Source organism: Carcharodon carcharias, chromosome 5 (assembly GCF_017639515.1).
Source record: "Carcharodon carcharias isolate sCarCar2 chromosome 5, sCarCar2.pri, whole genome shotgun sequence".
Taxonomy (NCBI): domain Eukaryota; kingdom Metazoa; phylum Chordata; class Chondrichthyes; order Lamniformes; family Lamnidae; genus Carcharodon; species Carcharodon carcharias.
The window spans coordinates 47,374,082-47,387,856 of NC_054471.1; the positions used below are offsets into that span (position 1 = coordinate 47,374,082).

A 13,775-nucleotide genomic window follows, 5' to 3' on the forward strand; every position below is an offset into this window, starting at 1 on the left:
GGCAATGAGGAGAATTACTTTTACTCAGTGAGTTATGATGATCTGGAATATACTATCTGAAGGAGTGGTAGAAGCTGATTCTGGTAGAAGCCAATTCAAAAGCAACTTTCAAAGGGGAGGTGGATGCTTACTTAAAAGAGAAAAAAAATTGCAGGGCCAAGGGGAAAGAGCAGGGGAGTGGGACTGAATGAATGGTCTCCTTCTGTGCAGTATTTTTCTATGATTCTATATATGTCCCAAGGGTTAAAAAAGCATAAATGGCAAAACGAAAACAAAATGGCTAACCAATTGTGCGCAAGCACAAACAGCTTGAAGCAAAAATACACTTGAGGTTTAAAGGAATATAATTCACAATAAAACAGTAACTAATATCTTGCGCAATTAAGGGAAACAAAAATAGCTAACAGAAGTGAAAAAAATTACTGGAGAAGATAACAGGAGCCAATTGTGATAGCAATGACAAAAGTTATCTAGTTAAGTTATGTTAGGAGTTAGAATGCCCGTAAAGAATGTACTGGACCATTGAAAGATGACTTAGGACAGATTAATAAGGATTCCAAAAATATGGCAGTAGAGTTAAATAATTATTTTGCATCACTTCTGTGAATAATACTCAAGAACCAGCTACAGGTTGCATTGTAGATAAGAAAATTGCAAGTATATTAGCTAAGGATATCATAACAGACCAAATAAAGAACTTTAAAATAAATTAGGCTCCTGGTCCGCACATCCATTCGTGGGTCATTAAAGAGAAGGGATGTGTGCTTTGCAAAGTCCCTTGCCAATATCTTTAACACCTCACTAGAATCTGGGATTGTTCTCTCAGATTGGAAAAATGCTGATGCAAATTACACAAAAAAGTGTGACAAGTCAGATCCCTGCAACAATCGGCCCATTATCCATTATTCTGATATCTGTTATCAGTAAGGTTCTAGAAGGGATCCCGAAGTTTCCTTTCATGAGTACCTGGCTAAAGGAGTCACTCAACACAGCTTTCTGGAAAAGAAGGTTGCAACTTTGAAATTTATTTTGATATAAGTTAATAGTGAATGAGGTATCCCAATACAGATTGTATACTTAGACAAAGACTTTGATACGGCACCTGACAATATCCTATCCTATAAGACAGTATCTTCTGAAATTAGCAGAAAGTTGCCTCAATGAGTTAATAATTAGTTGTACTCCTGTAGGCAGAAAGTGATTATTCATGCTGTGGATCTGCTAGGAGGCTGGTTATGTGTAATCCTCCAAAGAGATCAGTTGTTTTCTTTTGTTACTGTTTTTGTAAAATGATCCAAATGTAAGTAGTGTTGGGGTAAGTTTGCAGCTGTTGCAAAAATTTGTCCAAGAACAAATTTCTGAAAACAAATTTTGATGCAGTAGGAGAATGGGCCCAACTCTGGCAAATGGTATTTAACCTACCTAAGTACAGCATATGCATGTCGACGGGATAAGCACCAAGTATTCTTACAGTGCCTCCACATTTTCATATGAATTTTCTGAATTCAGCACACATGTTGGATGTTGCTTAAAATTTGTACAACTGCTCTTTTGTTAGACTGAACTACACTCACTGAATAAACTTGCAGTGATAGCAAAGGAGAGAATCAAGTTAATGTTTGGCACAAGTAAGCAAGGCTACATCAATTCACGTCAATGACTTGAATTCAGAAAGTCAATGCAAAAAATGGTCAAACCAAATTAGGCGTGTGAGTGGAATCAAAAGGAGGAAGTTTAGAAATTACAAAACGTGTACAGAACTACTGCAGTTAGGAAGGAAAAAATACTCTCCAAATGGTGCTGAAATTGCAAGGATGACAATGAAATGGAATCAAGGGCAGCGAAAATGGAGTTCGGGTATTAGATCAGGCATGATCTCACTGAATAGCACAACAAGCTCGAGGAGCCATTTAGCCAGCTCCTGTTCTCACTGCTTATGTTCTGAAAGAAAATTAGGGCTTGAATTTTACCTTTGCCAGGCACTCCCAATCGGTGGACCCAGGAGCAGCCGGGAAACAGGTCACCGATCGCGATTTCATGCTGGCTGGCTAACTAACGGCCAGCCGACATGTAACGCGTGCTGAAAAGCTCAGCGCTGCCGTGGTAGGGGCGGGAAGAGGGCAGGCGATGACGTTTCCACAGGCACGGATGAGCACTGAGAGAAGCTCCCTGAAGGCAGACAGTTGAAAATGTTAAAATAAAAGGTGTAAAAAGCTGCAAAAAACTATCCATGCATCACCATCAATCACCTGAAAATATAGCTGATAAAAATGCTGTCCACATATTTATTTTTATTCCATCATGGGAATTTCATCCCACCCTTGGATGAGATTTGATGAAAAATGCAAAGGCCGTCTGGCCAATTCACCAGTCTGCCAGCCGTAAGGTTGGATTGGCCATGAAAAATCAGAGACAATTGCAACATTAATGGGCTTAACTCCCTCTTAATTGTTGGCAGGCACTTCCGACTTCTGCGTGTGCCCACCAAGCGAAATATGGTTCAAGTGTGCGATGACATCGGGATGCTCATCTGACATCTTCTCGCACGATTTTACGCCCGAGCAGGTCGGGCGTGCGCCTGCCCGCAGGACGTAAAATTCTGCCCTAGAAGTCTTGATAGACTTGATCCGAAAAGATGTCCAACCAAATACAGAGCAGCAATCAGCAAAGCCAACAGAATGTTCAATAAATTCTACTGTTCCAGTCACGTCAAGTCAGTTGAAGCTGTGACCAAACTGCACAGTGCTCTGGTCAGACCATATCTTGAGTCCTACGTCAAGATCTGGTCACTGAGAAACTAAGACAACATTCAACCATTAGAGGCAAATGCACAGGAGCCACAGGGCTGATCCCTATTGTCAGGAATCTTAAGTTTTGTGAGAAGACTGGAGAAACCTGGGTATTTCAGCCTTAGTTTCTGAGAAGCAAATTTAAGAGCTGTATCAAATCATTAAAAGGATAGATTAAACATATGCTACTATAGATTAAGTCATGAATGTAAGGCAGATTATAGGTTCAAACTAGTAAATGATAAATTTAGGATTGATATCAGGGAATTCTTCACATGGAATGATAAACACGTGGAATGGACTGTCAGATAGAGCTGTGGGAAACCCTAGAATCATTTGATGCAGCAATGGCAAGGGTTGCAGTTCAAACAGTCATGCTTTTCTACGTGGGCGTGTTAAGATGAGGTGAATGTCCTTTCACATTTATAAATTATCTTGTCATCTTGTGACAGATTATCAATTGTCAGATTATGCAAGATGTTCCATGGATGATTTATGCTTTTACTATAACAAAGGTTACATTTTAAATTTAGTACATAACTGATCTATTTTGGCAACATTTGGGATTGTAGGTTCTGATAGTTTACCATCAACTGAACAGTTTTAGAATACATGTAATTGATAGAGCAGGAGCCACACTGTACCTGGGTGCCAGTGCGTGAATCTTTTGATCTTATGCCATTACTTCTACAGCTTGAGAAGAGAGAGAAGTAATTGTACAGTCTAAGCAAGCAGAAGACAATAGCAGAAGCATGTCCTCAACTGCAGCACGGTATTCATTACAAACAAGCAGAAAAGGAAGGATACAAATTACTGTTAATGGAAGTCAGCTAATAGGAAGAGAGAAATTTCATTAACATTTAAGAGAAAAGATTTTTATGACCTACAGTTGCTTTCCATTATGACTCACTTAAGCAAAAGAGGAGAAAAAAAACCAATACAGCATTTACATAAGTAAGTGCTTTACACTCAGTCATCCTTGATTGGTGGAGTTCTTTGTAATACATGCTAAACATGAACATGTGTTTTCATTAATTAGCACTAGCATGAAAGTGAAAGCTCAGTTTTATTGGAGACTTAGAAATCAATGTACCTGATAAAAATGCTCAAATCTGAAAGCTTAAAGGTCAATACTGGATACTTTTGCTTGCACTTATATATAAGCGGCATGCACCCTAACAACCCTAAATTTCTGTCACAATTTCGAAGCATGTTTTTGTCAACACAAACTGCTCATGCCAACACAATGGAAAAATATTTGTAAATACTTATAATGGCAAAACAATATCTCAGCATTTAAATAGGTTGCAATCTTGGTTTGTAAATGAACCAAATCACTACAAATTATTTTTAAAAATATTCATTTGCTATTTATTGCTGAAGTTGCTAAAATGTCTAATGCCCCAGAGAAGTTTTAAACATTTTAAACCAAATTTTAAAAAATAACCAAATTGTATTTTAATACCTTCGTACAGATTTTATTTGAAGACCTCAGTTTAGGCTTGGACTTGATATTATTGCCTAGAGCAGCAACTTAGTTCTAAACATGTCCAGCATGCAGCTTTCAAAGATCTATCTTGAGCATTAGGCTAGACAGATGATGGAATGCTTCTCTTTCAGGGCTCAAAGGGGTAAAATAATACTTGCGCTTACCAAGTCAAAAGTACATGCTGTTCATTGCAGGAAAAAAGTCTTTCTTCATTTGCAAAGACTGAAGCCTGGACAGGAGAAGATTTAATTTAAAAAAAAAATGGAAGATCCAATAGTGACAGCTTGGGACTGATGTTATTCTTGTTGTAGATCTGATTCCAGGAGATGAGGCAATGCTTTAGTGAGACATAACCCCCTCATTGATATGTTCCCTCATATCAGTGTTAACCGTGCTGACTTGGTTATTGGTTATTTTAATGACCATTGTGCGATGTTGCCGAACCTTCCTACCCACTCCTGATGCTACTCTTTCCCATTCTCGGTGTCATAAGACTTGCTGAGACTAGCCCACGTTTATGTTCACTAAAACAGCTGACGTGTATCTTAGTACATCTTATGCCCAACTCCTCTGCTGGCTCTCTCCACCACCTTGTTGCACTTTTAATAAAACATGGTGTGAATGCAGTGGGGGTCAGGAGATGAGCATGAGAAAGTTTGCCCATTTGCTTTTAAATAAGTACTTACAAGCCTCTAACAGACTATAAATCTATAAAGTCAAGTTTATTCATTAAAATGCTTCAATCTCATGAGGAACTTTAGGAGGGCTTAGTTGATGCTATCAAAGTTACTATGTGCATTAGCCTGAACATACATGGAAGGTTTACATTCTTAAATACATTGAGTTTGTACATTAACTTAACGCATGGTACAAAAAACATTACCTGAAACTCATCAAAACACAACAGGCAGGTCTCATTGCTGATTTCTGCAGCTATAGGAGCTATTGGATCGTAAGACTTGGCCATTAAGCCACGTTTCCTTTTTGGTAATGTCTGCTTTAACCGATGAATTCCTGTTGCAGCAGAGTTGAAAAACTAGTTATTGTTATTTATTATTATTGTTTTAACAACTTAAAGTGTCTAGAACCAGGAAAAATCAATGGTTATGGTGTGTTAGTGGTATGTTTCTTTTTTAAGCATTTCATCTATTTTACAATAAAGATAATTAAAGGATTCAGTACATGTTCATGGGCTTCTCCCCCCTTAAAGTGAGGTGTCACAAAAAGGACAAGACAGAGGAAGCTTAATTCTCCGCAAAAAAAAAAGGAAGATAATGGAAATTGGTGGATTTAGATTACCCTTGTCCAATGTCCTGTTTGCACTTTGTTGTTTTCAGTCAGGCAACTTAACCGCATACGCAGTTTTCCATAATTACGCCCAAGATCTTCTGGTCTCAAATGAATTACATAGAAAGCACAACACAAACACAGGCCATTCAGCCCAACCAGGCCATCTGGTGTTTATGCTCCATATATTGACTCCTAATTTGCTGGATGATCGAGGTTGTACCTTATTTTGTCAAAGAATAAAGAATTCATGAGAAACTTCTCTACTCAGAGTGGTGAGAATGTGGAACTCATTATCGTATGAAGTCTTAAATGCATCTATGCATTCAAGGGGAAGCTAGGAAAAAGGAATAGAAGCTTAAACAGCAGCACAGGTCAGCTGGGTTGAATGCCTGATTCTAAGCTGTAAATTCTATGTAATACATGGTGCAAAACATTGCTCTGCTGCTCCAGAGCTGATCCAATGTACTGCCTATTTCCAATACATTTTAACAGTGTCCATACCTACTTGTGGCAATACAGGATTTGATCAGGCTACCACTTTGTAAAAAGTGAGGAGCAAACTGTTAAAGCACCAGGGATGCTCAAAAATAATAAACTTTGATAAGTAGTGCATCTCCTGTTGCATTGCTGATAAAAATTAAAGCCTACAATGTTTGTTAATTAACTGACAACTGAGGAGGTTGTTGGGAAGTACTTTGTAGAATGGAAAGGGAGGTGGTGGTGTAGTGGCATTGCCACTGGACTAGTAATCCAGAGACCCAGGATAGTGCTCTGGGGTAAAAGCAAAATACTGCGGATGCTGTAAATCTGAAATAAATGACAGAAAATGCTGGAAAAACTCAGCAGCTCTGACAGCATCTGTAGAGAGAGAAACAGAGTTAACATTTCAAGTCCATATGACTCTTGATGCTCTGGGGCACCAGGTTCGAATCCCACCACAGCAGATGGTGGAATTTGAATTCAATGTAAAAAAAAAAAATCAGGAATTAAAGGTCTAATGATGACCATGAAACCATTGTCGATTGTCATAAAAACTCATCTGGTTCACTAATGTCCTTTAGGGAAGGAAATCTGCTGTCCTTACCTGGTCTGGCTTACATGTGACTCCAGAAGCACAACAATGTTCTGAAATGGCATAGCAAGCCACTCAGTTCTAAAGGGCAATTAGGGATGGGCAATAAATGGTGCCCCCCCCCACACCACCACCACCAACCCATGAATGAATTAAAAAAAACAAGGCAAGTACTACAGGGTAGAGACTGATATTTAGCTGAGAGAGGTATGGATTTGGGGGAAAAGAGTAGTTGACATGGCAGGGTAGGACTTGGATAGTGAACACTAAGGTTGGAAACAATAAGCCACAACAAAATTAATTGTCACTTGGAAGAACAAAGATTAATAATTACTTTGTTAAAGGCAAATCATGACAAACCTCACTGAACTCTTCAATGAAATAACAGAGGGTTGATGAGGGTAGTGCAGCTGATGTTGTGGATATGAACTTTCAGAAGGTATTGATAAATTGCCACCTAACAGGCTTGTTAGCAAAATTAAAGCCCATGGAATTAAAGGTATAGTGGCATCATGAATATGAAATTGGCTAAGAAATGGAAAGCAGAGAGGAACAGTGAAGACTGGGGGAAAGTTATATAATGGTGTGTCCAAGGGTCAGTACTAGGACTGCTTCTTTTTAATGTATATTAATGATCTGCACTTGGGTATACAAAGCATAGCATAATTTCAAAGAATACAGCTGACAAAACTTGGGAAAAGTAATAAAATGAAAAGGATAGCTGTAGACCTCAGTGTACAGACTGATGAAATGAGAAGACACACTGCAGGGGGGGGGGGTTTTGGGGAGTGAAATGTTTCGATGAGTTTTGCGGCCATAGGAAGTGAGAAGATGTCTGAAGTATGATAGCTTGGAAATGAGGAGTGGGTACTGCAGACAATGGGTATTTTTTTTTTATTCATTCACGGGATGTAGGCTTCGCTGGCTGGGCCAGCATTTATTGCCCATCCCTAATTGCCCTTGAGAAGGTAGTGGTGAGCTGCCTTCTTGAACCGCTGCAGTCCACATGGTGTAGGTACATCCACAGTGCTGTTAGGAAGAGAGTTCCAGGATTTTGACCCAGCGACAGTGAAGGAACGACGATATATTTCCAAGTCAGGATGGTGAGTGACTTGGAGGGGAACTTCCAGGTGGCAGTGTTCCCATCTGTCTGCTGCCCTTGCCCTTCTAGGTGGAGGTGGTTGTGGGTTTGGAAGGTGCTGTCTAAGGAACCCTGGTGAATTTATGAAGTGCATCTTGTAGATGGAACACACTGCTGCTACTGTGCGTCGATGGTGGAGGGAGTGAATGTTTGTGAATGTGGTGCCAATCTGCCATTGAATAGTGGATATTTGAGAAAGGGGGTTGATGGAGGCAGAGTTTAGGATAAAACAAAGATAAAGGTGAAGTAAATATAAATGGAAAGTAATTTTAAATGGAGGAATGTTTATGAAACACCAGAAAGAGCAGGGGCTAAGTGCAGCCAGCGAACCACAGGGAAGTAGAGACAGATTTACATCCAAATTAAATCAGAACACCATAGCCAATATAAAATAGTGAGCTTCTCGAAAATAAATAAACACTGCCTTTAGCCTCAAAGAACAGACTTTTGGGGAAAGTAAATAAATAACAGCATTTAACAGATCAGCAAATAAGAGGAGGAGCATACATACAGTAATGAACAAAAAATTGTGCCTCCTGCCTAAGAACAATCATTATGCAAAATTAGTCAAAATTGGCCTTAGATGAGCAGGAAAATAAGATAAAATAAGGGAAGAGCTAACAGGGATAATGCTGAGAGGCAATTAGTTAAATAAATATAGGTGATGTGTGATAGCAATGATAACAAGCTCGTTGCTTATGACATAAAAAGGTCTCAAAAAGAAAAACATAAAGAAAGAAATGTTAAAAGTTTAAGATGAGAACTGTATGGTTTGGAATAATTTGTGACCTGAGAGGATATTAAACAAAGGAATACTAAAAATATTAAAAGTTTGATTTCTTTTGTAGCTTTTTTTAAAAGAATAGGTTACAGTTGGTGCAAAGAGCTCGTGCAACTGTCACATAGTTAAAAAAAATAGATAAATCAGAAGGATGGAAATAAACATTCTAAAATAACTTACAAAGAGATGTAACCAATTGTGATACTAGAAATGGTAATGAAAAACAAGAACTGAGCATGAGTCATAAAAAAGTGTATGTTACAGTTGCAAAATGTAACATTACTCAAGGTTCCACCACATGATGGTGCTACCACCATTTTGGAGTCAGTTTTATGCTGAGATTGTAGAATTTACTTCCAGGATTAGTGGCCGAGGCAGAAATAATGTCAATATGCAAATTAGATTGGATAGGTCGAAGAAGAAAAAGGGATAAAGGAACAGCGTGCATAAACCTATTCAGGACAATTTTCTCACGGGGTGAGCAAACACCAACAGGAACTGGTTGGGTAAAATGGTCTGTTTCTGTGCGTTAACTTTTATGTATTTCAATGCAACTCACAAATATCCATATTGTTGTTGCTCTCAAGATGGTCAATTGGTATGCAAACATAGTCTGAGGTAATTAAGTGACCATGAATTCCCTTCCTTCATGTCACAAAGCACTTGGCTTTTGGTCACCCTTCATCCTAATATCACAATCAAAATGAGGAACACCTGCTGGAAGGGTAATTATAACTTCAAATATATGAAGTTCAACTTAATTAAAACAATCTTGATCCTAGAGAAAAAGTACCAGGAAAACTATTGGGACTAAAGGCCGACAAGTCCCCTGGACCTAATGACCTGCATCCTAGAGTATTAAAAGAAGTGGCTGCAGAGATGGTGGATGCATTGATTGTAATTTTCCAAAATTCACTAGATTCGGGATGGATCCCAGGCGCAAATGTAACATCTCCGTTCAAGAGGGAGACAGAAAGCAGGAAACTGTGGGCCAGTTAACCTAATGTCTATCCTTGGGAAAATGCTAGAATCTGTTATTAAGGAGGTAGTAGCAGGACGTTTAGAAAATTGTAATACAATCAGGCAGTGTTACCATAGTTTTGTGAAAAGGAAATCATTTTTGACTAATTTATTAGCATTCTTTCATGATGTAACAAGTAGGGTGGATAAAGGGGTACCAGTAAATGTAATGTATTTGGATTTCCATAAAGTATTTGATAAGGTGCCACATAAAAGGTGACTGCACAAGATAACAGTTCATGGTGATTGGGTGTGACACATTAACATGGATAGAGGAATGGCTAACTAACAAGAAACAGAGTCAGATAAATGGATCATTCTCAAGTTGGCTAACAGTAACAAGTGGAGTTTTTTTCTATTCATTCATGGGACATTGTGGCCATCGCTGGCTGGGTCAGCATTCATTGCCCATCCCTAGTTGCCCTGGAGAAGGTGGTGGTGTGCTTCCTTCTCGAACTGCTGCAGTCCCTGTGGTGTAGGTAACCCACAGTGTTATTAGGAAGAGAGTTCCAGCATGTTGACCCAGCGACAGTGAAGGAACGGCGATATAATTCTAAATCAGGATGGAATGACTTCGAGGGGAGCTTCCAGGTAGTGGTGTTCCCATGTGTCTGCTGCCCTTGTCCTCCATGACGGTAGCAGTCATGGGTTTTTGGAAGGTGCTGTCTAAGGAGCCTTGGTGCCACAGGGATCAGTGTTGGGGCCTCAACTATTTACAATCTATATTAATGACTTGGATGAAGGGACTGATTGTACTGCAGCCAAATTTGCTGATGATACCAAGATAGATAGGAAAGCAAGTTATGAAGAGGATACAAAGGGATATAGATAGGTTGTCAGTGGGCAAAAATTTAGCAGATGGAGTATAATGTGAGAAATGTGAGGTTGTCCATTTTGTGGGAAGAATAGAAAAGAAACATATTATTTAAATGGAGAGAAGCTACCGAATACCACAGTACAAAGGGATTTGTGTTCTTGTACATAAATCACAAAAAGTTAGCATGCAGGTACAGCAAGTAATAAAGAATGCAAGGGATAGAGTATAAAAGTAGGGAAGTCTTGTTATAACCATATAGGGCATTGGTGAGACCACACCTAGAGAAACTTGTACAGTTTTGGTCTCTTTATTTAAGGAGGGATTTACATGTATTGGAATCCGTTCAGGGAAAGTTCACTAGGCTGATTCCAGGGAAGAAAGGTTGAGCAGTTTGGGCCTACACTCATTGGAGTTTAGAAGAATGAGAGATGATCTTATTGAAACAAAGAAGATTTTGAGGGGGCTTGATACAGTTGGTGCCGAAAAGTTGTTTCCTCTCATGGAGGAATCTAGCTCTAGGAGGCACAGTTTAAAACTAAAAGGTCCCCATTTAAGATGAGGAGGAATTTCTTCTCTCAGAGGGTTGTTAGTCTTTGGAATCATATTCTACAGAGAGCAGTGGAGGTTGGGTCATGGAATCGGCTGAGTTAGACAGATTTTTGATCTACAAGGAGAGTCAAGGGTTATAGCGGGAGGGTGTTAATTGTATCGATTAAAGGTAGGTATAATTAGGGGGGGGGCATTTGTTGTTTGAGCACATATAAAGAGACACTTATTGACACTGGAGTGGTGAGTAGGGTAAGGAGCTATTACACTTGTAATGTTTCATTTGTCAATAAATCAAAAATAAGTTAAGATTAGCTACTGATCTCCTCCTTCACGAAATGGCTTAGAAGTTTAACGTGGAAACAAGGGATGGTTGCCTAAAGGTGAAAGTTGGAAACTTAAGATTTTTTCAAGACAGAAGGTAGCAATCAGAGTAGCTTTCTTGAAGCATGGCAGAAAGTCAGGGCGTGATTACCCTCCAATGTTCTCAAGAGTCTGAACCTTATGGCCAACAGAAAAATAAAGTGGACATGTAGACATGGGTTATGTCCCTACATTTTTCAACAGCCTTGATGGCATAAATGGGACATCCCATGGTGGCACAAAGGATGGAGGACTCAATGATTCGGGTATTTTGGATATAGGCACCAGTACAAAGAGTTGCAGACAGGAGGAATTAGGATGAAAGCAATTTTAGCAGATCTGGATACCAAGGCAGATGACAGGACTGGAGAAGCATCAGTGGGTAAATGGACCCCAGGAACACCAAGGACAGTTAATGGGTACTTCAGGTACAGAAGCTCAATCATTGAGCATGTCCAAGAGAGATATCAATAGATTTCTGGAAACAAATGACAGCAAGGGTTATGGAGATAGTGTGGGAAAGTGGCATTGAGGTAGCTGATCAGCCATGATCTAATTGAATAGCAGAGTAGGCTCAACAAGCTGAATGGCCTATTCCTGTTCGTATGTCACAAAATATTATGTGATTAACTGTCCAAAGCTGAAAAGTAATGTTTTCAAAGTGAAGCATGACAGAATTTGGAGACTGAAAATTGGGACAATCAGTCTAAAGGAATTATACCAGCCACAAGAAGCTTTAGTCCAGTGATGATACACTTGTCATGGATTCATTTAACTATGCAGTGTTTAGAAGTGGTTGCACCTCAACAGTGTGTGGAACAGATTGGCCAAAATGTTATCCAGATTCACTCACTACCCTCATCACCTGGTCACCTCCTCAAAAAATTCAATCAAATTTGTTAGGCATAACCTCCCTCTGACAAAGCTATGCTGACTATCCCTGATCAAACCTTGCCTCTCCAAGTGGAGATAGATTCTCTCCTTCAGAATTTTCTCCAATAGTTTCCCTACCACTGACGTGAGACTCACTGGCCTGTAGTTCCCTGGCTTATCTCTACAACCCTTTTAAATAGTGGAAGCACATTAGCTATTCTCCAGTCCTCTGGCACCTCCCCAGTGGCCAGAGAGAAATTAAAAATTTGGGTCAGAGCCCCTGCAATCTCCTCCCTTGCCTCCCTCAGCAGTCTGGGACACAAATCATCCGGACCTGGTGATTTGTCCATTTTTAAGCCTGCCAACACCTCCAATGCCTTGTCACTCCCTGCATCAATTTGCTCAAGAACCTCGCAGTCTCTCTCCCCGAGTTCTATACCTTCATCCTCATTCTCTTGGGTGAAGACAGATGTGAAGTATTCGTTCAACACCCTACCGATGTCTTCTGGCTCCACCCATACATTTCCCCCTTGATCCCTAATGGGCCCTACTCTTTCCCTGGTTATCCTCTTCCCATTGATATATTTATAGAATATCTTGGGATTTTCCCTACTTTTACCAGCCAGAGCTTTCTCTCCTAATTGCTTTCTTAAGCTCCACTAATGCCTCTACTGATTTGCTCCCCTTGTACCGGCTAAAAGCCTCTCTTTTCCTTCTCATTGTATCCTGAATATCTCTAGTCATCCATGGTTCTCTGGGCTTGTTATTCCTTCCTATCACCCTAGAGGGAACATGTTGAGCCTGTACCCTGCCCATTTCCTTTTTGAACACCCCCCACTGTTCTTCTGTAGATTTCCCGACAAGTAGCTGTTCCCAGTCTACCTTGGCCAGATCCTGCCTTATTTTACTAAAATGCACTATCCCCCAATCCAAAACATTTTCTTGCAACTTGTCTATTTCTTTGTCCATAACAAACTTAAAATTGTACCATGTTGCGGCCGCAATCACTAAAGTGCTCCTCCACCACCACCTCAGCCACCTGTCCGGCTTCATTCCGCAGAATTAGGTCCAGCACTGCGCCGACCCTTGTCGGACCCTCTACATAAAAAATTCTCCGGTATAAATTTCAAGAAATCCACTCCATCCAAGCCCTTAACACTATGTCTATCCCAATTAATGTTGGGAAAGTTGAAATCGCCTAATATAATTACCCTATTGTTATTGCTTTTACACACCTCCGCAAATTGTGCACATATTTGCTTTTCAATTTCCCACTGACTATCTGGGGGTCTAGAATAAACACCTAACAATGTGACTGTCCCTTGTGTCTTGTAGGTGGTGGACAGGGGAGTCAGGAAGTGAGCTACTCACCTCAGAGTACTCAGCCTCTGACCTGCTCCTGTAGCCACAGTATTTCTGTGACTGGTCCAGTTCAGTTTCAGGTCAGTGGTAACCCCAGGATGTCAATAATGAGGAATTCAGCGAAGATAATGCCAGTTAATTGTCATGGGTACTCTCTTCATGAAGATGGTCATTGCCTGGCACTTGTATGGTACAAATGTTACTTGCCACTTTGTACCCTAAGTTTCAATCA

General features: G+C 39.9%; 1 protein-coding gene across 2 annotated transcripts in view; it reads right to left on the reverse strand.

Annotated features, from left to right (window-relative positions):
- Positions 1-13,775, reverse strand: part of afg1lb (AFG1 like ATPase b) — a 154,266-nt gene that overhangs the window by 96,393 nt on the left and 44,098 nt on the right. For both annotated transcript variants that reach the window (XM_041187264.1, XM_041187263.1), the window contains exon 5: positions 5,162-5,292. In XM_041187264.1, the coding sequence (XP_041043198.1) occupies positions 5,162-5,292 (131 nt within the window). The remainder of the gene's footprint in view (positions 1-5,161; positions 5,293-13,775) is intronic.